The sequence below is a fragment of the Anomalospiza imberbis genome, chromosome 4 (genome assembly GCF_031753505.1).
Source record: "Anomalospiza imberbis isolate Cuckoo-Finch-1a 21T00152 chromosome 4, ASM3175350v1, whole genome shotgun sequence".
Lineage (NCBI taxonomy): Eukaryota > Metazoa > Chordata > Aves > Passeriformes > Viduidae > Anomalospiza > Anomalospiza imberbis.
The window spans coordinates 19006751-19030283 of record NC_089684.1 but is presented as its reverse complement, the minus strand read 5'-3'; the positions used below and the strand labels follow the sequence as shown (position 1 = coordinate 19030283).

General features: G+C 40.5%; 2 protein-coding genes across 9 annotated transcripts in view; one reads left to right on the top strand and one right to left on the bottom strand.

Moving 5' to 3' along the window:
- CSGALNACT1 (chondroitin sulfate N-acetylgalactosaminyltransferase 1) overlaps positions 1 to 13020 on the top strand; it is a 44149-nt gene extending 31129 nt beyond the window's left edge. For all 4 annotated transcript variants that reach the window (XM_068187385.1, XM_068187387.1, XM_068187386.1 and 1 more), the window contains 6 exons: positions 5135 to 5351; positions 6537 to 6638; positions 7427 to 7605; positions 7955 to 8049; positions 11114 to 11195; positions 11557 to 13020. In XM_068187385.1, the coding sequence (XP_068043486.1) occupies positions 5135 to 5351; positions 6537 to 6638; positions 7427 to 7605; positions 7955 to 8049; positions 11114 to 11195; positions 11557 to 11840 (959 nt within the window). In that variant the 3' untranslated portion in view covers positions 11841 to 13020. The remainder of the gene's footprint in view (positions 1 to 5134; positions 5352 to 6536; positions 6639 to 7426; positions 7606 to 7954; positions 8050 to 11113; positions 11196 to 11556) is intronic.
- Positions 1 to 23533, bottom strand: part of SH2D4A (SH2 domain containing 4A) — a 50082-nt gene that overhangs the window by 23014 nt on the left and 3535 nt on the right. Inside the window, exons 4-9 of one of the 5 annotated variants that reach the window (XM_068187390.1) lie at positions 21673 to 21738; positions 21125 to 21260; positions 19683 to 19899; positions 19148 to 19278; positions 18534 to 18754; positions 1156 to 1951 (exon numbers count right to left, since the gene is read on the bottom strand). In XM_068187390.1, coding sequence (XP_068043491.1) covers positions 1835 to 1951; positions 18534 to 18754; positions 19148 to 19278; positions 19683 to 19899; positions 21125 to 21260; positions 21673 to 21738 — 888 coding nt within the window. In that variant the 3' untranslated portion in view covers positions 1156 to 1834. Of the gene's footprint in view, positions 1 to 1155; positions 1952 to 7599; positions 7921 to 16128; positions 17036 to 17055; positions 17552 to 18533; positions 18755 to 19147; positions 19279 to 19682; positions 19900 to 21124; positions 21261 to 21672; positions 21739 to 23533 lie in introns of those variants that run through there. The other 4 variants (XM_068187389.1, XM_068187391.1, XM_068187392.1 and 1 more) reach the window with 4 other exon arrangements.

Here is a 23533-nt window from a genome sequence, read left to right as displayed (position 1 = left end):
GAACATAGAGTTGTGCACAGCAGTCTTGTTTTCTTGGGCCTCCTGTGTGGATTTTTCTTTTCTTGTGGATCCTGACACCCGCTATCACTTTTTCAATACTAGTTCATTGCTAGGCAGAGTGGGGGTGTGGGGCAATAAACTCAGTTGGGATCTGTATCTCTTCCTTTTTTTAATTTTGTGCATTTATTCTTGTCTTTGTAGAGGGAAATGTTTCTTCAAACACTTGCATTTAAGGAGAAATGTTTTGTCTCTGTCTGGGTTATCTTAAACTTAGTGTTGCATTTTCTGCACTTTCTAGACAGAATAACTTGTGCATGGAAATTAGACTATGACCCTAGAACCTTACATCTGAGTTAAACTCCTTCTCAGCAGATTTGCTGTTACATGAAATTTTGATAGGATTCTCAATTCTCTTTTCAGAGCAATAGCTGACACATAGTGGAATTTTCCATTCTCCCCCCTTAATCCAAACCAAGAGAGCCACTCCTTCTCCCTGGAGTTCAAGATGTATCCATCTGGCTGCTGCTCTGCTTAGCTTCTCTCTTGACAGAGGCACTTGGGCTGTTCAAGTGCTATAATGCTCCCCTCTCCCCCTTATTCCTCCCACGTATGAACCAAGTTCAGTAGCTTTCTGCCAAGGGGTATCAGTAAGAAACAGCATGGGAAAAAATCAGAAATTTCTCTGTATTATAAGCAGGCAAAGGACTGCTCTGTTTCCAGTTAAATGCCAGTTGCTCAGAAAGCAGGATAACAGGTCTGGTCATTAATTTATGTAAATAGCAGCAGTATCAAATAGATCTGGGAGTCATTCTTTTTCTCAGAGATGGAGATAATAATTTGGAGACTGTGACAAGCCTCAGTACTGTGTTCCATAAGTTAATGGAATCACTGCCTGATTATATTCTTTCCTAATATGAACAGTTCCAGAAAATCCCTGGATTTTTAAGAAATGCCATTCCATAACACCTTCAAATATGCTGGATCAAAAGTTTTCCTACTTGAAGTATGTGGCTGTCTAGTGACTGGAATTTTAATCAAGGTCTCAGAGGCAAATGAAAAAGGAGTAGCTTTGCTTCCTCAAATGGGCAGCTACTGGTAGAGGTCCATCTGCTGGAATTTTTGCATTGAAGCTTATTGGGAGAAAGGAATGACACCTTTCATCAAAGGATAAGATGCTGTATTTTACTGCATGTGAAGTGGGAACACCATTGTAGTACTGAGTTAAAATAAGGACAACAAATTCTGGTAAATCCTCATAGTGGCTCCTACATCATCTAACAGAAGGGAACTAATGAACATGAGTTCAGGGAGTGTTTCTAGAGATACTAGGAGACTTGAAGCCTGTAGTCTGTGGAACTGAGGCTAGAATTGTCATCCACTCAACAGCATTTTGCTAATGCATGGCTGTTTGCTAGTTATTTGTTTCATGTAGATCCACATAGGTGGCATTTGTTTGCCTGCCCTGCTGAATAGATATCAGGTATTTTCCATTTCTTTAGAGAGCCTTGGGAATAGCTGCTCTGAAGACTGGAGACTTACTGCTTTTTCATCAGTTCTTCAACCCAGGCCATTTTTGCTTCCCACTTGTTCTTTTCCTTCATTTTAGGGCTATTGTATCTGCTGCCACACAGCTCCTGTTGACTTTTTTACATTGGGTTTCCAAAGGCTTTGACTTTTCTCTCTGCCTCTGAAAGGAATGGTGTGCATATTCTGAAACATATTTGCTGTAATGGAAGTAAAAGATAATCTATTAACCTTCTTTTATCCATATTTAATATCTAGCCTTTCCAAGGCTTTCATTTCAGAAGCAATCTTTTAAGGAAAGATTTTTTGTTTACTTTTTTGAGACTACTTTTTTCCTCCCCTCATAATTCATATCTTGGAATTGAGGCTGTTTGACACATCTTCCTGAATCATGTAGAAAGTCCTGGTGGCACAAATAAAGTAGAGCCTTTGGAAATGGAAAAAATTTGTAAAAGGCAGGATGTTCTGCTGGGTGAGTCGCCAGAGCGACTCAGGACATTCAGACTCATTTCCAAGGCTCACTGCCTGCCCTTGGGCAAATCACTTTGTTCTCTGCTTCTAAAAAAAGATATTTTAAAAGGAAAGAACATTTTTTAAAACAGAAAACAAATAGTTTAAATATGCATGAAGAATAGCCATATCTAATTACAGGCATTAAACTTGCATACAGTTCTCTTCAGTAGAAGAGGTTAGGATTATAAATTCTTGGATTACCATTTTGCACAAATGTCTGCACCTAAGCTACTTGTTTTCAGCCACAGTAGAAGTACTAAACAAGAACAAAACTACACAGTTAGAAGCAGCCTGTGTGTATAGCCCTAGGAGGGACCCCAGTCAGGTCACAAACTTGCATTCTTCTTTAAGATACTTCTTATTTGGCAAGTGTTGGGGTTTGTTTTGTTTTGGAAAGATTTTGAGATTGTAAAAGTTTTTGTTTTTTAGTTTGTGTAGTTGAAGAAGAAGTTTGGTATGTGTTGGATTGTGTTTTTAAGGTTGTTTATTTTTTAATTTATAATTTTTTTTTATTTGTTGATTTTTGGTTAGTAAGGAGGTTATGGTATTTTGTTTTGGTTTTTTTTTTTGGGTGGTGTTTACTTTTTATATTAAAAGTTATGTATAGTTTGTTTATAATAATGTGTTAATATTTATTTATGTTGGATAGTGTGTTTTTATTTTAAACTAATAGAAAAGTGGTACTATTACATTAAGATATGGAGGAGAAGGAGAAGGAGAAGAAGGTTAGGATATGTTTAAATTTTTTTACTTTGATTTTTTGAATTATATTTTAAAAATTCTAATTTTTTTGGTGTTAATTTAAATATTATACTATTTAAACTTTTGTGATTTGTAATTTTTATATAAAATTTATAGTCTTCTCTGCAGGTTGAAATTAAAGTTATAGATGTTTTTGATTTTAGGTTTTCTTTATTGGGTAGTACATCTTGCCAGGGAAGTAAAATTTGTGGGGCCATTGTTTCTTTGCTGGGGTAGGTAGAAGAGAATATAAAAGCAAAAACTGAGATATTGTGTGGTAGATATTATTAGATTTGTTAATTTAATTTAGAACTTTTTTATTATGAAACAATGTCAGTTCACTATGTCAAACATGTGAAACAGTCCTATCAATTTATCTCTAAAGGGAATGCAAATCAGATTTAATTTAGAATTTTGTTTAGCTGAATGTCAAAAGGTTGCCTTAACCTTTCAAATACAAACATCTTTGGTAAAACCTGTGTTCAAAAACTGCCTGAGCAAATGAGCGCACCCAACAATGCATTCAGATCATCAGCAGGCTTTCTGTGAGAATAAAAGGGTGAGCCGAGTTCAAAGGCCCAGATTTCTATTCTCTGGCCACCAGGAGGAGGAAGTCAAGGTACTCTTAGGCCACTATTCAGATGAGCTCCAGTTCAGTAACAGATGTAGTTCATGGTCTGCACCTTGGGCAGACTTTATGAAAAAAGCTAGGGGGAGTCAAGGGCACAACTTTGAAAGATTAGCAGCAAAAGAATTATGGAGCTGCTATCTTCTTTGATTAATTTGCTATGCTAGAAGGAGGATTGGAGCATTTGTTGAATCCGCTTATATTAAAAATAAAACATGAAGTGAATAACACTTCAGTAAATCTGCATATATTATTAACCAGCTGAAGTGTTCATTAAGAATAAAACACTTGGAGAATGATAGTGAAGATAAGACAGTCCACAGAACTCTTTCCAGACAAAATCACACCTCATTAGTCTTTCGATTATACCAATGTAAAAGCTGCAATACAAGATGAAGAGATTATGTCACTTTGCTCTTTGAAGAAAACTTTGACCCAGACCTTTACAAGAAATACAGACAGAGCTGACAGTCTATGGGTGAGATGCCCAACCATGTTACACATCAGGGAATAACCAAAATTTTAAAAAAAGCGAGCCTTATTTTGGTCTTGTTTTTCATAACCAGAAGAAGCTATGCTTCCTAGCCAGATGGAGAGGGAAAAAAAAAAAAACAAACAAAAAAACCAAAAAAAAATCCAAAAAAAAACCCCCAAAAAAACAACAAGTTAAGAGGAGGAGTTTTTTTCAAGACATTTGTGCTTGTCTCTTTAACTTCTGCAAGAGATGGAAGGCATTGCAATTATACTCTTGTACTGATTAAATTGTTAAGATGTTTACAGTGGCTTAATGACCAGTTAGAATTAGCATTAATTTTTCTTTCTTAAACCTAATGGATTTGCCAGTGAAAAAGCTTCATTTTAGTATACACTGTAGGGCCTGAAGTATCATTTAGAGTGGGTAAAATCTATAGCTTTTTTGCCAACTTGATCTCATTTAGGATTTGATAGTATTTCAGCGGGGCATGATCAAGGCTTTTATAGTTCATGCTGGCTCTCAGCATGAACCAGACCAATTTCACCCATCAAGTATGTTAAAAGTTCATTCCATATCAGAAATAAATACATAATTGTATGAATTTTGTATCCTGCTCTAGCCTCTGACAAACTGTAGTGTTATCCTTGCAGACCATTACTTGACCAGGAGTGGGCATTCATAAAGAAAATAGCAGTCTCTTGAGAGTTGAGTAACAGGAGAGTTTTGTCCTGACTGGCAGTGGGTGAAGTTGATGGCTGGGGCCTGTTGGCATAGTTTTATCAGGGGACTTTCCAGAGAACCTCCCAGTGCTCATCATGAAATTGCCTTTCTGGGAGATGGCCTAATCCCTCCTGTTGCAGAGAGGCAGACTGCCTTTGCAGTCCCTCTGCATCCCATTACCATGCATGTCTGCAGTGTGCAGTTGGAGCAGTCTGAAAAATAAGAACAGTACATCTGCTGGGTTATACTGAGAGTGAGCAGTTGACAATCTTCAGGGGTTTGTAACTCAGCCAAGCCTTGGAATGTGCCTGCAAGAATATCAAACAGCTCCTGCATCCCAGGACTCTGTCCCTGCTACAGTGATGGCCTCCTCCAAACGATAGTGGACTGTGTATTGGTTTAAAAGTAAATATCTCATTGCCTCTGCTGCATTTTCAGCTTAGATGTAGCAACTTAAGACTTTCCCCTTTCTTTTTCTCCCCATGAGCCCAACTTTAATACAAAAACCTCTTCCTTTTTTTTTTTTTATTCAGGGATTTATCGCACAGAAAAAAATAAAGGCACATTGTATGAGCTGACTTTCAAAGGAGATGCAAAACATCAGTTCAAGAAGATTGTTTTATTCCGGCCTTTTGGTCCTGTAATGAAAGTGAAAAATGAAAATGTCAATATGGCTGACACACTTATTAATGTCATTGTGCCATTGGCCAAGAGAGCCAGCAAATTTCAGCAATTCATGCAGAATTTCAGGTGGGTTTCTGTCAATGCTGCCTTTACTTTTTCTTACTTGGAAAGGAAGATGCAATTAAAAGAGGTATCAAAACCTCACTCACTGCTACTTTTACATAACAGTTCATTGTGCCACAAAGTGATTTTTGAGATTACAGACTGAAAGGCATTTGGTTGCTTAATGCATTGTGATTAGCAGTAAAAGCAATTATATTCCAGTCATCAGGGTTTCTGATGCACATGTACCTGACTTGAGAGTCTCAGTCTGTCTGTTGGGCACATACAGTTGTGGTAACATGAGAATGACATGCAGTAGTTTTAAAGGAGCATTTCTGAGGAAAAGGAGAACTGGTGCACCCAGACACTTTGCTAGGCTCCATTAGATAAAATATTAAGGCAACAGAAGGCAAGAAGGAAATGTATTTAAGCTTTCAGCATAGTTACTCTTAAACTATTATTTTTCAGCACAGACATGATGTTCAGAGGGAGAACTTAACTGAGATGTTACTTTAAATAGCTGCCCAGAAAAGACTGTTATCAAAAGATACTTGCTCTTACAATGGGATGTTTTGTCTAATTACAACCATCTAAAAATAGGCTCCTTGTCTAAATTAGCCTTCTGATTAGTATTCTGTTATCTTGTTTTAGACTGAGAGAAATCGCCCTCTGGTCATGCTGATCTCTCTGCTGATTATAGATGAACTCTTACTAACTAAATTTAGTGCAAGTGAGGCACAGTTCTAACATTTGTTCAGGTTGGCCTTACCCTTGAGCTACGTGTTTGATGTCTGCTTAGTACTTAGGTTTTAGTAAATGCCAAAGATCTGAACTCTGGAATATCTGTTACAAAAACTCAAGGTTATGAGGTTGGGTATAATAAAAATCCTTCTTCTCATATTCTTCTGAGTGCTGAAGTTATTGCCTGCCTGATCATTCTTCCTGAGGCTGGATGGCCTCTTTTAACAGTGTCTTATTAATATAAAAAATGCTGCTTAGAGAGCTGGTACCTAATCTGCCTGAAAGATGGACTTCTGTCTCTCCTAAGGGAGAAAGTGAGCCACTTTGTCAGGACAAGAATGCCTGTCAGTGAGTCATGTCCCCAGGAATGCCTCTGAGGTTCACCCTATTCTGCCTTCCTCAGCTGCTGTAGGTTATTGAAGGAAGCTAACTTCTGTGACAAGTCACAAATCTGTCTCTTTTCTCCAGGGAAATGGGCATTCAGCAGGATGGAAGAATTCACCTCACTGTAGTTTACTTTGGAAAGGAGCAAATGAATGAAGTCAAATCAATACTTGAAAATACCTCTAGGTAAGTACCTGAACATCTGGTGTGTGCTGTTCATATACAGCAATCCTATGTAAAGTGGAGAATTGATAACTCAAAACTCATAGTTGTGCCAAAAGGTTCTAAAGTGCATTGCAGAAAATAGCTTTCTTTTTGTATCAAATAAAAATGGTGTTAACCAGAGAGTCCCATAGAGTGGTCTTTAGAACTGCAGAGCAGATTTTGACTCAATTTACCTCAGTGCAACTGCTTTTTTTTGTCTTTTTTCCTCCTCCCCCACACACTGGTAACTCTAGTTCTTTGAAAGTGGCTTTGACTGTTAGGAGTGAAAGCTGACTTCCAAAGGCAGGTGGAAGACAATTTCAGTAGAGCACAAAGGAACTGAATACTTTTGGTCAGTTCTGCTCTGTTGAGTTTGGTTACAGATCTGTGTTTGTCAAGATCATGTGGCACTGCAGCCTTTTGCTTGTCTTCTCTGTGTAGGAAGAAGACCCTTGTATAGATACAGGAATGTAACCACAGGTAATTGAAACTTGTATACTGAAGTTATTTTTGTTAATCTAAACCTTGTTGGGATTTTTGTGAGATCTGCCCAAAGAATGTCTGTGACAGGAATGCTAGTCTGCGAGTACACAGGTCAAGCTCTGAACATAGATAGGAAATCTCAAGAGTCAAACAGGACATCCCTTCAGCTGCTCTCAGAACTGTGATACTACAGATTTCTACATAAATTCTTTCATATGGAGTTCCCACCCCCATCTTGCATTAAGAGCTGGATGGACAAGGTAAGCTGCTAAATATTTTCCTTTTAGGTCAGCCAACTTCAAGAACTTTACCTTCATCCAGTTGAATGAAGAGTTTTCCAGGGGCAAAGGATTAGATGTTGGTGCTCGATTTTGGAAAGGAAACAATGTTGTTCTCTTTTTTTGCGATGTGGACATATACTTCACAGCTGAATTCTTGAACTCCTGTAGACTGAACACACAGCCAGGTATTGCTCCTCATGAAGTGCATTGTCTTTCAACAGGTTCCACCTATTATGTAAAATCCTTCACCAGAGTATTCTTGCCTTTGAATTGGTAATGAAGCTACTGTAAGTCAGTTGTAACAGTTCCTGCTCCCAATGTGATAAAATCTCTTGCCTTCAGCACCTCTGCTTTCTGGAACAGGATCTTTTTATTAATTATATCCTCACGTTCACATTCTCATGGAAAGAACATAGGCTTAGTGTAAAACTTGTGTGACTTTGTCTGGATTTGGTCAGGCCTGGACTGTACCTTGTAAGAGACAAGTGTGTTTTATACACCTTTTGTAAAAAAATAACCCATTGTTATTTCCAGGGAAGAAGGTATTTTATCCTGTTCTCTTCAGCCAGTATAACCCCAGTATAATTTATGGTCACCATGATTCCATACCATCTTTAGAACAGCAGCTGGTAAGTACATGCTTCTCTGAATGCCTGCTTTTATTTGAACAAAGCATGTTTTAAAGGTACATGTGCTCTTGGATAGCATTTCCCTATTTCTTGTGTACAGTGACCACCATACAGACAAAATTAACTGCAACACTCACCTTACTGTGAGTTCTGCTGTATGTTTCACTGGGAAGTACATTGGTGCCATTTATTTTAAACCTTTTTGAAGTCCTTACATGGAAACTAAGAATTTTAAAAATGTCTGCTTCTCTGCTAGAAAGAATTTCCTAACTAGTGAACAATTCCGCCATGGTGTGCTATCTTGGGGTGACAGTCCTTGACTTGCTCTGATTTCTTCCTATCACTGAATACAATTTGCATTTGAAGACATGACATTTGTAAAAAGCAGAACTGTCCCTCAGATCAGTCAGTAAAAAGAGAATGCCAGGGGCTGTCACAGTTATTCCCCACTTACTTGAACACCTTACAGTGGCCTTTCCCTTCCCACAGTTCATGACTGAGCTGCCTGTGAGCAGACAATGTGTTTCTGAAGCGCCTGAGGCAAATCACATGCTTGGAGCTGTCACTTTATTCTGGCACTGATACAACACAGCACAACTCCACCGATTTTCATCTCACCTGCTTATTTTTGATGTGAGAACAAAGCAGTATTTTTAAAAACATTTCCATAAGGCATATGATTAAGACATGTATGAGTCTCCTGAATGAGGAGGGAGCTGTTGTGAGGAAGAAAGAGCACACAGATGAGAGGTTCACATGAATGTTAGTGACCAAGCCATTGCTTAGCACTGCTGCAGACACTGTTCTCCATTCTCTTGTGCTCTGGTGTTGCACTGTTGTTGAACCTAAAGGCCAGATAGAAGGGAGTCATGCTTCTCTCCAGAGTCAGTGGGTCACAGTCCTCTGCCCACTAGTGCTGCTAAATGGCTGAATTTTCAAATTGAAACAAGCAAACTATGCAGCTTCATTCAGTTCCTCTGGGCCAGGTCCTGCCACATCTGCCTCTCTTACTGCCAGGCACTGCACTTACTAGGGCTCATCCTGTCCCAGGCTGGACACTGTCCCCAGAGCATCCCAGTTTCTGTTGTTGTTCTGGGTAGGTATGAATCAGGGCTGGTGTGAGCCCAGGGACAGTTGAAAAAGATCACCTAGGGTCTGAGTCCAGTCTTCTGTCATCACTACCCCCACCTTGTACAGTTCCTCTATAAAAATGAAGAATGCGAGTTTGAAAAGTCATTCCAAAATATTTTAAAGTAATTTTTTGCCTACTGCTCTCTGTGTTATGAGACATAGCCAGAAAGCCTTTTACTGAAGAGTCTGTAAAATTCCTTGTTCTGTTTTTTCCTCAAAAGAAACTTGTTCTGATCATACCATGGGATTCACATAAGCTTCTCTCTCTCTGCTCTAGCCTGTCAGGGATCCTCAAGCTTGTAAAAATTGTGCTTAGGGAATAAAATAGAGTTTAGCTTTCAAGCTAGCATAAATTCCACAAAGTACATTTGTCAGGATTGTGAAAATATTTATAGCTAATACTTGAATCATAAAATGTGATGCTTATGTCAGAAAAGCTTGATTTAAAGAAGTACAGCCAATCACATTTTTATGTATATTTTTACATTTTCAGCCCAAATTAGTTGCCAGGCATAAGGCCAGATCTATGCCAATAAAATAAGATGGTGTTAGCTCTTTCTCCTGGAACTTGGGCTGCTGAGGAGAAAAAAAAAGCCTTCAGAAATCTTAGATAGAATTTGATTTGTGCAGCAGCCACTTGCCCTAATGGGAAATAATAATGCTAATGCACATTAGTAGCTTGCTGTAAGGGCATCGTGACGGGGATTTCTTGTTACAGTGCAGGCCTGACAGATACAATCTTATTTCTTTTTAATTGGCTTCTTCAGTGACTTGGCTTTTTCAAGGAAAGGAGAAATGAGAAATGAAATGTATAGCAATGTGAGCAGTAAAATAAAATTTTAAAAAAGCATTTGAAGTGACAAGAGTTATGACCAAAAAGGGGAAGCATGAACAATAAATCAGGGGAGAAAATTTTGGAAGAGCATTTCTTCATTAAGAAAATACTGGCATTTGTAAATCCAGAAATGGAAATTCTCTTTCCTCATCTTCTGAAATTCTGTCACAACTAAGTCAAAATTTTCCAAAGCAGCTGCTAAGGGATAGGTTTCAAACCAAGCATTTAAGACTGTGAAGTACTGCTGACTTGCTCAGAGGATTTAAATGCCTATCCCAGTCCACTGAAGCTCTTGGATGTCTCACCACATTGGGTTAGGTCACTCACATGCATGAATTATGACCTTAGAGATCTGTACTTGGATATCTGCTTTTCAGATATCCAAAATTATAGCCATGGTTTCTCAGTGCTCTGATTTTCTACCTGTAATACATAATGTTTTCATTGTACATCTCAGGAAGGCAAGCCATTCATTTCTACAAAGGCTTTTATGGGACATCATAAAAGGCTATCACCCAGCATTTCTGGAGTTCAATTTTAGGTGGATATAACAGTTATGTAATGGAAAATTATTCTTGTTACTCAAAATCAACATAATCAAAAAGCTGTTGATTGTGTGATCCGGTTAGAACCACTGTTTTCTTCTAGAGCTCTTGTGGTCCACAATGCAGATGCCACCATCTGCTCTGACAGCAGAGTCTGGCTTCCCTGGTTTACCAATATGTTTCTTACATCAGGTGTGAATCCTACAAAAACTAACAATTTTGGAGGATGCTTTGCCTGCAAAGAAATAATCTCCAGAGGTGTGATATTGTTCTACTTGGTCTACAACAACAGGAGTGGAGCAAAACCTGATTGTTCTGGATCAGGGGGTTATCCATGATAGCTAAGACCACAGCTGTTTGCGGGGGGGCGGGTGGCGGGGGGGGGGCAGATAAAGCCAACGAGTATCTACCAAAATGGGTTCAGGACCATCTGTGGATTCACATGGGGAAGAATAAAAGGGCAGTTGCTCCTATTTCTGACCACATTCAGGTCAGAATGCTCACTCTGAAAGCATTTCTGCTTCTATGTAAATATTCCTTTCCCTCCATACAGATTATTAAAAAAGAAACTGGATTTTGGAGAGACTTTGGTTTTGGGATGACTTGCCAGTACAGATCTGATTTTATCAACATAGGTAAGAAAAATACACTCCAGTACACCTGCCTTTTTGCTGAAACATAGAAAATTATGATCAGCCTCCCTTTCCTTTGCCAGAATGTCTGTGTCACTAATTTGCAGCATTGCTGTGGTTAGATATTCAGGCTTTTCCTAGGTGCAACAGAATTACCAGAATCTAAACACTGCTTACAAATAAAATTACAAATAAAGAACTTTTGTCTGATAGTGAAAGATTTGAAGATGGGCAGCTTAATGTTCACAGAAAATGTGTGTGTGTTAAAGGGCTGACTGGAGTCCGAAAACAGCTGCAGTGCAATTAATAGCATTGAGTTTGCTAACAGATTTCTAGTTTTATTTTGAATTTTTTTTTGTGTCAGGTGGCTTTGACCTGGACATTAAAGGCTGGGGTGGTGAAGATGTGCATCTGTATCGCAAGTACCTTCACAGCAACCTCATGGTGATCCGAACGCCTGTCAGGGGTCTCTTCCATCTGTGGCATGAAAAGCAGTGTCTGGATGAGCTGACTCCAGAGCAGTACAAAATGTGCATGCAGTCCAAGGCTATGAATGAGGCTTCTCATGGCCAGCTTGGGATGCTTGTTTTCAAGCAAGAGATTGAGACACACCTGCACAGACAGAAATTGAGCAGTAAGAAGACATGAATCCAGAAAAGGAGGTTGAAAGCCTCTGAACTGGACTTCAGGGTGTTTTGGAAAAGAGGTTTTAACCAGAAAAGTTGGGATGAGACTGAAAGAGGATGGAGATTCCAGCAGGATGGCAGCAAAAGAAGAGGGAAAGAGTCTGTCCTCCGTACTTCTGTTTTTATTCTAATGGGGTTTTTAAGTATCCCACTATCCTGACTGTTAAGCACTTGCTTCTGGGGAAGACTTGAACACTTGATGAGATTCAAGGTCACATCACAGAGACAATGAACATTATATGTTATTATGTGACCAGTGTGGTATTCACACTATCAAATGGATGTGCTTTTCCTTTGAAATGTTTGTAAGATGTGTACAGTTATTTAAAGGACTGACCTTTTGATGGGCCAGTAATTAGGAGTTATTTTCTACATCTAACTTGACATGTCTAAAAAGGGCTATTTTTGAATAAGTACAGAGACTCCTGCTCTGAGAAAGACATCTGATTGTTAACCATGGTAAAGCCAGAGTGACCAAAAATACTTTTCCTTTAAGGGGCTGGGATGGGGGAACAGCAGCAGTGCATTAACAGGCCATTCCCAGTTAATCCAGAGAAAGAGGTTTCTCAGAAAGTGCTTTCTAAAGTTAAGAAAAACTTACTGGTCAAGTGTGATGGTTGAAAAATGCTGGAGGGTACTGTTTGTTCTCCTCTGTGGACAGTGAACCAAATGAGCCACATCTGTATCATGTGAATCACATTGTGTATTTCTGCTTTAGAATGCTGTATGTATTTCAAGATTTATTTTTAAATGAAATTCATTTGGCTTGATAATTATTTTGCCATACTTCAGGTTTTCTACTTCTAGCCTTAGTAGGAAATAGTACAACCTTCCAATGCTTGGAAAATGCTCTGCAGATCTGTGTTCCTGTGGATGGGAACTGGAATAGATAAGTGATTTTTCTACACAACCTGGGCACTGGAAGACAGAAGCTTTATCATGCTGAAGAAAAGGAAATACATATCAACTTGTAGTACTGATTTAGCAGGAGGCTTTAAAGTCCAAATGCCTGATACCAACAGTGATGGACATTTTCTGACTTAATACCAAAGTAATTCTTCTAAACCAAATATAGAGTCTTGCCCAGGGTATAGACAGCTTTCTGTAATTAACAAAATAAATTTTTGTGATGGAGTACTGGACCCTGCAAATTCTCTTATGATAATTATAGGTACTAATTGTAAAAATTAGTCATCTTCTTAACAGTTTTTGTCGCAATTGCCTAAAACTGTTGAAAGTCTGAGTTACTGCTCTTATAAAGCATTTTCTTTTAATGCTGACTGCTATTTACCATTTGAATACATACTAGCCAACAAAAACTGCATGGGCTTGTAAATCCCATTTGCTTACCTAAATGCTGTTTCTCTGAGCAGTCTCTTTGTTTTTTGGATTCAGATTAATTCAAGGCAGTCTGAACCAGATTCTAATTTGGTTTTTGGCTTGTAAAAGCTGGGAGGAAGAAAGGTAGCACTGAACAATGAATGAACTACTCTTTGTTGTGCGGCTGTGCAGTAGGAAGAGCGCTATGAACCTCTTTTGAAAGCACTGCATGCAGGTTCTGCAGACAGAGACCATGCTCCTGTAAGTACCATTTCCTTGGACGGGTTTATACGTGTTTGACTTCTGCTGGTGCAAAGGATTTGCATTGCACTTGCCTTGCAAATCACCAAGTGTCCAAAACACTGCAAAAGTACAAAAAGAATAGAAACTTTGTATACTTTAAAACCTCAACCCCAAAATACATCACTTACCATAGAAACTTCAGCAATCACTCACGTAGATCCTCCAAAGAACCACTTTGTTCCCAGAACACGTGATAAATTATTCATAAAGGGCTTTGTATTGATGAAGTAACTTTACAAACATTATGCAATAGGAGGCAAGGGTATGGCTTGTTGAGTGCATATCAAAGTGTGGTAACGCAGCTGCTCCAAGGCAAAAGTTGTTCCTACAGTCCCACTTAAACCTGAATTTGAAACTGGGTGTTGTACACTATGAAAGTTTTGTAATCATGACATATGTCAAGCCTCACCTTAACTACTGCCATGCTGTTTTTATTCAGTCTTCCCTGAGACGCACTTGTAGAGCAGAACTAGACCAGATGATCTCCAGAGGTCCCTTCAAACCTCTATTAGTCTCCAGTTCTAAGCCCTGGACAGTTGTAAATTCAGCACTTCATTGCTTTGCAAGTACGTCATCAAGATCCTGTCAGAGTTTCACAGTGTATGTTTTTAAATAGCACCTTTGTGATTTTCATGTATGTCCTTTTCCAAAGAGATGCTGTTCCTCTTGCCAGGAATAATAGTGTACATGCAGTTTCTGTTCCTTGGCTGCAGAAGCCAATTTGGCAAGAACTGAGATGGTATCAGTGATGAAGAAATCCGGCCCACAATCATTGCCCACATCAGTGATGTGCAGGGCAATCTAATCACAGCAGAGATCTGTCAGAGCTCTCTTAGAGATGGAGACTGCACTGACAGGAGAGGTGAAGAGCAGCCTGAGAAAGGGAAGCTGCTGTTACATATGTTTCTGTCAGCCAAGTGGAGCACTAGCAGGTCTTCCAGCCCAGTTAGAAAAAGGTGAAATCCAAAGAGAGCAGCCAACAGAACAACAGATTTTGTTATGAAGATGACTACCTTCCTTGTCCCCAAACCAGCTTGTGATCTTTCTGAGAATGACAACTGATTGGATCTTGGTTGAGGAGGGACTAGAGATAGCCCTGTGCAGGTGGGCAGGCCATCTGGGGACTCCTTGCTTTACTTTTTGATGACTGCAGCATACTCTGACTAAAGGCATCAAGCAAAACAAATTGCCATGCTCCTGCAGGATTCATAATCTCTCTAGCAAGCAATTGGCAAATTGACTCCTCTTGTAATCCTTGCACAGCATCCCTTGAAGAAGGAAAGATTCTACAGAGAAACTCCCAAAGGTATGTCATCACCCTTGATTCTCAACTGCTGCAAGACATCCTTGCTCCACTGACTTTCAGGGTAACTGGATTTTGGAGCAATAGAAGAACCAGTCTAAAGGGGGTCTGTTCTAGCAAGGTAGTTGCCTTTGCAGTCAGTGCAGTAATCTAAATGTTCATATTTCTTGCCTCGCAGCAGAAAAGTGAGTCTTTGAAAAACTGAGGCATGACTCAAACATGTGGGATGATGTGAACATGGATAGTGGTTTTCCCTGGGCTGAACTGAGACAATATTTGCAAATAAGTAGTTTAATATAAGGCAGTGAATCTACTGGTCCACTTGTCAGCAGGTCAAACGCTGAGGAGTTTTACTAAAGATGTTAGAGCTAAAATTGATTATGTCCTGCTATGTCCATGCTAGAGTGGCCTGCATCTTATTTTGCAAGTTAACACCCTGAGTCTCAAAATGCCTTTTTAGAGCATACTTTTCCTCTGTCTTTACCAGTCCATAGGTCTGCAAAACACTTCACAATTTGTCTCCAGCAAGATACCAGCTGTGGCACATTCTTCACATGAAAACAGATGTTTTTCTGAAGGACCTTTCATTTTGACCATATTTTTAAAAGGAACACTTCATAAAGAGGGAAGGAGGGATGTTCCCCCCCCCCCATAAATAATTTAACACCCGTTCTCATGACTGATGCAGATTATATTGAAATTATCTCTTTGATAGATGTGATATATTGCTCAAGAAGCTCATTAAGTCATTTGCAGTGGCAGAATGTCTTTAGGTTCAGAATCTCAGTTTACATTAAGGCTTTATTTCTCGCAAGTGGCACTTGCTGTAACTGGAGTGCAGTTATCCCCTCTTTCCTGGAATGGAAACTGCCTGTCAGCATAGTTGTAAATTTTAAGACCAGATGATCACAATTTCTTTAAATCTGTATTCTGCAAATCCCAGATTAATGTGAGACTGAAAGTTTTGACTGCTTCTTCAAGTTGAGTAGCCCTATCTAACAGAAAAAAGAGAACAGGTAAAAACAGGTAAACAACTAAATCAAGATCAACTCTTACTCACCATTTGAGGATTGTGCCTCGAAAAAATTATGTTTGCAGATTCACACTACAACCCTCAGCTGCAACAACATTAGGGAAGCTGGATGAAGACTAATTTGTTATGTGATCCTGTCCAAGCTCTCCCCCAATCTTCTGAATGATGTATTTAAAGAGAATTGTAACAGATAAGAAAAGAGAACATTATGTTGAAAGAACAAGTTCTGTGATGAAGTTTACACCAGATGCATCTCAGTAATCGTGACACAACTTGCAATAAACAGCTCCATTTTGGAAAATAGCATTCTTTACTGGCAAAAACTCTTCTGTAAACTGTATTAATACTGATATAGGTGTTCCTTCTTACATTTTTAGGCTCTGTACATGTGGTTGCATTCATACAAATGACTCTGTCCCATCTCCTTTCCTTTTAAAAAAGGATAATCCCTCTCAATGCAGAAAGGCCTGTGTGGGAGTTAAATGCAGGTTAAAAGAGTGAGGATCTATATTCAGAGGCTAGAGGAGTTTAAAAATTGCACTCTTCATGTATGCAAATCTCTTGTCACAGAGAGTACCTTCCACTGAAAGGCACTCAGGGTTTGCTTGGATGTTTGGCTGAACATCCTTCCTTCCAAGGACACAGCATTTTATAGAATTAAGGTTCACATTATGCAAATTACATATCAAGATCTATTCACCTCTCCAAGTTGTTTTGTGCGTTCAGGAAGGTATAATCTCATTCATCTGTAGGTACTAATCTATTTCCCAGAGAACCTTGCATTCAGGAACAAAAGGCAGCTTGAATACAGAAGTCCCCCAAGAAACCTACAAAAACCCACTGAAAATCCACAGCAGTATCTCCCTGATCAACTGATTACTTCATCAACTCATTCTCTCCAGCTTGTGGGATGTATCATGGTGCTTTGCAGCTTGCTGAGCTGATGCATCCTGTAGCGCACAACAGTACTTATCCTCCTACTGCTTTGTTGTGGAGGATACAAAAAGAGGCACTTATGGTTTCAGGTAAGTATCAGCAGCTCTGGTTCCAAGTTCATTTCCAAGTTCTTTGTAAGCACAAGTCTGGCCCAACGAGATGGGGAGGTTTACTCAAAGAGAGAGATGTAATCTGGCTCTTGGTCCTCTTGGCCACATGGGTAAAGCAACAGCTCCTTCCCCAAGGAAGTGATGGGTTCGTCCTGTTAATATAGGATATGATCAAACACCAGTTTTCAAAAAGACCCTGCCTGTCACAACTTCACAAGGTGGACAGCAGTCTTCCTGCCTGTTATGGTGTGGATGTGTTTCTACCACTGTGTGATACAACTCAGTTTCCTGGAGAACTCAGGGAAGGGCCCTCCACCCTCTGTCTTCATAATACAATGTCTGTGCTCTGAGCCATTACTCAGTGACACAACTCTGGCACTTCTAGGAAAGAGCTGTGCTCATCCCTGAGGAAACTACAGCTTCTCTGACATGGAGTGGTGCCCTGCGTAGAAAGTTCTAGAGCCAGGACTGTGCAGCATGCAGGTAAAGCATGACCAGGGATTGTGAACTGTGCTTCTGGCTGTGTTTGTGGGAGGGACAAGGGTGGATTCTGGAGAGAGCACACACCCTCTGCTTAGGCAAGTCCTGCTCCACAGTCTGTGCTTCCAATCTCATTCTCCATTCTAGCAACAGATGCATGGTGGGAACTTGCCTTCTTTCATGGTCACCTGGTGAGTGATAAGCAGAACCCAGTGGGGCACTTTGGCAGAGTGGGTTCATCTGCCCACATGTGCTGCAGTGCAGAGGCACTGCAGGATTTTTTGCAGACTGTGGGCTTGGCTCTATATTTGATGTAGCTATGCAAAGCTTTAAATCCTTTTGCTCTGGTACAAAGAGCTGTATAACTCCTGCTTTTGATACTTTCAGCCTGAACTGTGAAAATCGTGCAAGAAGCAAGCTCAGGCAGTCCAGGTAAAGTTCCATAGAGCAAATGAGTATAGCTATTGCTCTCATGTCCAGTTCTGTTTAGCCATGTCTCTATTAAGCTACACACTTACTTAAAAGAAATGGGGATTTTAAATGAACCTGTGAGAAAAATTACTGACCTGTGCCTGGGCAGATCTTACAGTAAACGAATGAACAATCCATCTGGCTCTCCTTGAAACCCATGCAACTGCAGTCAGTGCTGGTAAACACCACTATTATTGTTGCAAGAGCCTGCCAACCTTCCTTCTTCCCTTCTATTTTTTACCTTTGCTCAGCACCACCCCTTGTCTGCTTTGAGATTATAAAGATACGTTGCTCTCTTTCATGATGAATTGAAGGTAAGCAGGATTTTGTGTTTACCAAACTTGCCAGTGCCCCTTAACCATGAAGAGAATACAAAAGAAAGGAGTTTGCATGAGTGTGCTGTCACCTCTCATCAACATTTCTATTAAGTATCTTGTAAGTAAGTAGCTTGGGCCCAGCAAGCAAGGTGTTCTGTGTGCTTAAGGGTGAGTGAATCAAATCTAAGATATCTGAGATGTATTAGGTTGCCTGGGCTGTACCAGTCAGGCTGACATACCCTTCTGGAGCAGCACACAGGATACCCAGCAGCAGTTAAAATGGGTCTAGTTACCTACTTCAAAACAACTGAATCCAGTGTTTCTTATTTTGAAGTGCCCTGAGGCAATTAAGCAATTAATGAATGCATTGCTAGATGTTCACCTTGTGGTAGTCTACAAGGTCAGCCAGTGTTGAATGTTGCAGCTGGTCCACTCCAAGGAAGCTGTAGGAATCACTGGAGGCATCAATGAGGAAATGTTTACATCCTTCCACAGACCGATAGGAGAGCACATAGCCTTTGATTTTCTCACTGACCCGGATCAGAAAACTCCCTGGTAGTGTTTTAATCAGAAGCTCTTCTGCTTTCTTGGAGGTTAGGATACCTGTTAAAAACCAAAACACAGAACTGAAGGGAGAAAAGCATTTGTGCAGGACTGGACAGAACAGTTCTCACAAGAAATCTGCTCTAAAACCAGTCCATGGCACTTCCATCCCTTTCACTGTTTTCTTGCCCAGTAGCCCAAGAAGAAGAGTTGTGCCATTTCTAGTAAAAGGCCATGGCCAACAGCTCTTTGTAAACTGTGCCACACTTGGCCAACGATGAATGACAAACGCGCAGAGCTTGAAAGGACTGTTGCTGTGTTATGAGAGAGAATGGTATTGCACTTGTTGTATGTGTTGATTCCAGTATAGGAGCATTACTCCCAAGCCCAGCCCATGTTAGCAGAAAAAACTCCTTAAACACTTGGGTTGGGGTGGAAATTCCCAGGACTCACCATGGAACCAAGGTGCTATTGTGTCTGTGGTTTTCAGATAGCCAGCTCGGAGAGGGAATTGCTCCTCTTTGAACCATTTGATGATGCTTTCTTCTGTGGAATTGGAGATTGTCCTCTGGACTCCCTCTTTCCTGTTAGAAAAGACCTCTGGTTTGTGCATCAGATTCAAAAGACAGATTTTGAGTCCCTGTGCAGGACTTAAATTTTGCTTAGGATTTTAAGACCAGCCCTAAACAGGCAGCTTACACCAGTTCAGCTGTATGGAATATGGTTTTCAGTGGACATCTGGCACTACAGGGGCTCTATGTGCTCCAGGCTTAGGACACTCGACTAACTAAACCTGTTACCCTCCAGAAATGAACACCTGAAGGCCTCATCACACCTAGGCTGGAATATAGCCTAGGCTCTGTATTTTTCCCTGCTGGTGTCTCTTCCACACAAGGAGGAGAGATACCATTCCCTTCTCAACCATCCCATGCTAAAGCAAAATAATGTCATCCCTTCTCCTTTCCACAGTGCACAGGGGCTTCCTTACCTAATTGCTCTCCCATTTGTCGTTGCAGGAGGTAGAAGTTTAGGCTTGGGGGGGAGAGGTGGATATTGAAGTGGTCGCCAATCTCCTGCTGTGGCGCCCTTGGAAATATCTGCCTGCTTCCCTCTGTGGATGCCTTGCAGTGAAAGCCTCCTGTAATCATCTCTGGCTTGCCGTGCAAGGGAGCGTCTCTTCTCATCTGCTGCTTTGGATTTCCGCACTGGAACAAAAAAGGAGTCCTACAGGAGCGAACAAGCTCCTGCTACCCTTTACCCTTTGGCCATCTTCCTGCTTGTTGAAATGTAAGAATAGTCCATTTCACAAGCTGAAAGAGTCACTCAGTTGTGAGACCATTTGCCACGTGTCTTCTATTGTGTTAAGTGGCACAGTTTTTATTCCTTCAAAAGATTTAAAACCATTTTTTTTCTGGGATGAGATTTAAAATCTGTGTGTTTTTTCTCAGTACCAGGTCCTTTTGTACTTAGAGACTTCTTTGTTTCAGATGCTGACTTCTGATTCAGACATGAATTTCTGTAGTGCCTTTCATGTAAACTGGTCGGGGGGGGGGGGGGGGGGGGGGGGCAGGGCTTGAAGCTGCTGGAGTTGAAGCTGCTGAAATGACCCCAAATCAATCATTTGAAGGATTTGAAAGTGCTAATCAGTTTTGGAGGGTGAAAAGGAGCTTGCTGAAACTATTATGGAAAGTGGAGAACTTGACTGTGTTTTTGTTTAGTTTTTTTTTCCTGTAAAAGTGCCTCGATTGTCTAGGTCCATCTCTCCCTGGAGTCTGTATGAATAACCAGCTGTCCAGTCAGTGTTTTTTTTATCAGTCAGAAAAATAAACCCCCTAGACTGAAGTGGAAACAACTGGTGGTACAGCATTGCCATCTACTGAGCAGCAGGGGAGGAACTGGGAAGTGCATCAAGTTCTCCTTCAGGAAGCATTTGGCAGCAGTGATGGATGCTACAGCAAGTCTCATGCTGTTTGCCATTTTCCTTTCTATTATGGGGATTCATTACATGAGACAGTGCAGCAGGGCTTTACTTGGGTGGAGTCATGCTTGAATGACAGGGAAGCCCTTTTTGATTAGCCTCTGTTCCCCATTATCCTTGTCCTCAAGAGCAATGTTACTGCAAAGTCCTACAAAAGGCCAGCTTCTAGTTTAAAATTAATTGTACTGGGTATACTTATGTGGTTCCTATTTGTTGCTTGTTTTAACATAGTCTCAGTTGGAAAAGTTTTCCATTTCCCTGCCCAGCTCTAGTCTCAGTGCTGAGTAGACTCAGAAATATTTCTGATAATACAGTGCTGTATTTCTTGGCAATACTCTCCACCCTCTGACCTATTATTCAGTTCTAAGTATGGCAGGGGAAGGGTTGAGATGACCCCACCGAGCCCTAGGATTTCTCAAGCCTTATAGGAAAAGGTAATTTTAAGATCTTACAGAATTCCTGCCATTCAGGCTCATTCTCATCTGATTTCTGCAGCGTTCTCTGGCTGTCTGTGCTGGAGTGGCTCTGTGGTATTGGCTTCTGGGGGGCTGTGATCTCTTCTGAATTTCTCCTCTGTGATTCCTTCATCTATGAAAAAAAAAGTATGTTCAGCTTTGTCTCAGGCAAGCTTTAGCCCTGCTTTTTAGCTAGCCTTGAAATATTGGGAACTCTGTTCTTTACAGTGAATCCCTCCAATTTCAACAACATAGAGACCCTCTGTCTTTACTGCAGGTAACAACTGAGGCAGGAAGGGAAAACAGCCCACCAAAAGTCATCAGGAGCATCTCCCTGTGCTACTCCCCAGTCTGCGAGCCTGACCTGCTTTGTATCATCTCCAAATCATCACACCATACATGAGGAGCATGGCAATACTGGATAAAGCTGGTCCAAAAGGTGAGAACATTCTTGGTTCATATGAGGCTCTGAAGCTGACTGGGACTCTTAAGATAAAGCACTGACCCCACTCAATGTGTTAGGAGCACCATAGGTTGCCACTTACCTGTTGGAAACTTTGCTTCCTCACATGGCAATCTGCCAGCATCTGGTGAACACTTCTGGTTCCCCTCTGAGCAGAGAAAAAGAATGGAGAGAAATAAATGTGACATTAGGACAACTGCTCTTTTTATTTTGGTACAATAGGTGTTTAATACAAAGCAGTTATGTGACATTTGTTAACAAGTTTTGCCAGCCCACTCTGACAAACATTGTGGGGGTTTTCCCATCATATCTGGCCAAACATGCCAGAGGAGGAGAACTCAGGGGTGTCAGGATAGCCATAAGCATGCCCAGATTTGCTAAGCAATGCTCACAAGTACTCCCAGGGAGCAGTCCCTTTCTTCCCTTCCTCTAAAGTAATCCCTTGCAGAACCTGCTGTCTACAGCTTTACCTGCCTGTGCATGTTTGCAGCTGTGGCTGGGTTGCTGCAAACTCCTCCTTGACAAACTGATCCAACTGGCTGGATATTTCATGTTCTCTCTTCCCTGAAAACCAGCCCAGCTGCCCTGCCAGCAGTCCCTAGCTGAGAGCTGCCTCTGCAGACGAACTGTTAGGTTTTGCTTTCAGTAAACACCCACCCACCTCCCCATCATACCCCGACTGCCTCCCACAGTACAACAAGTGATGAGTTAACTGTACTATTCTGCTTACCAAGGTCACACTTCCTTTTAGCTCCATCACCTACTTGGCTAATATTTAATATGAACATGGCTTTACAATTTCCCTCTCCTCAACAGGAAACTAGGAACTTCAAATGTCTGTGGAGCAGCATTTTTTGTAGATCAGACCTATTCCCTGCAGCATGATACCTGGATCTTTCAGGTTAAATGGGAACTAGATCTCAGAAAAAGCATTTGAATGCAGGAGGTGGGAAAAGGCCTCTCTCCAGGCCTAGAAAACACAACAGGGGACTTCAGTCTGGAGCCCTCCTTCTAACAGCAAAAGCCCCAGAAACCTGGGAAAATTTACTAATAATAAAATGACAGAAAAGAAAGGAAAATATACAACCCCCATCTATTCCCATATGCAAGACTTTTAAAGGGGGTTAGATTTTTGGTGGTGGCTTGTTTGTTTTTTGGGGGTTGTTTTTGGTTTGTTTTTATTTTTATTTTTTTTTGGTCAGTTTTGACTAATAAGTTCCTTTGAAAAACAAGAACCTCCCACATAGTTGCTCAACTTCAGCAAACAGTGCAGAGAGAAACCCCATGTGACTCAGAGGCTTTTGATAAAGGAGACAGTCACTCCAAATTCCATTCATTATTTTGGTAGCAGTAGAAGAGCATTTTGCCAAAACCCAACCTTGTGTTATCATACTTTTATACCAAAGTATGGAATGGCAGTATGATAAAAGAATATATACTCGTACAAGTTCATTCAAGGCTGAATGAAAACTGCAGAATGAGATAGGACTTCTCCCATTAAATTGGCAGGATGTCCTGTTCCTTTTGTTCAACTGCAATTGCATGGGTAGTTAATTTAACTCTTCTTTTTTTTTTTCCTTTCTCTGCAAATGGCTTTTTGCAGACAGTTAAAAAGCACAAATGTATTTATTGCTAGAAAAAATATTTCTGTAATGAAACGCCACAGAAACGCAGACACTGTATTACTGCATTTGGAGCTGTCCTGTGCTATCAATGTCATAAACTGTTTGCTGTATTAGAAGACAAAAAACCCCAAGAACCACCTAAAATATGCATGTCAGATGATGCTGGTAAAATTTTCTTCATTCGGTCTTTTATAAAAGTAAATGATTTGGCTGAGGGCTGTGATGTTCCATTTAAAAATCCTAAGGTAGCCTCTCTGGTCTCACCCCAAAAGCCATTCAAACCAGCCACGGTGCAGAAAGGAAAGGACCGCATCCCTT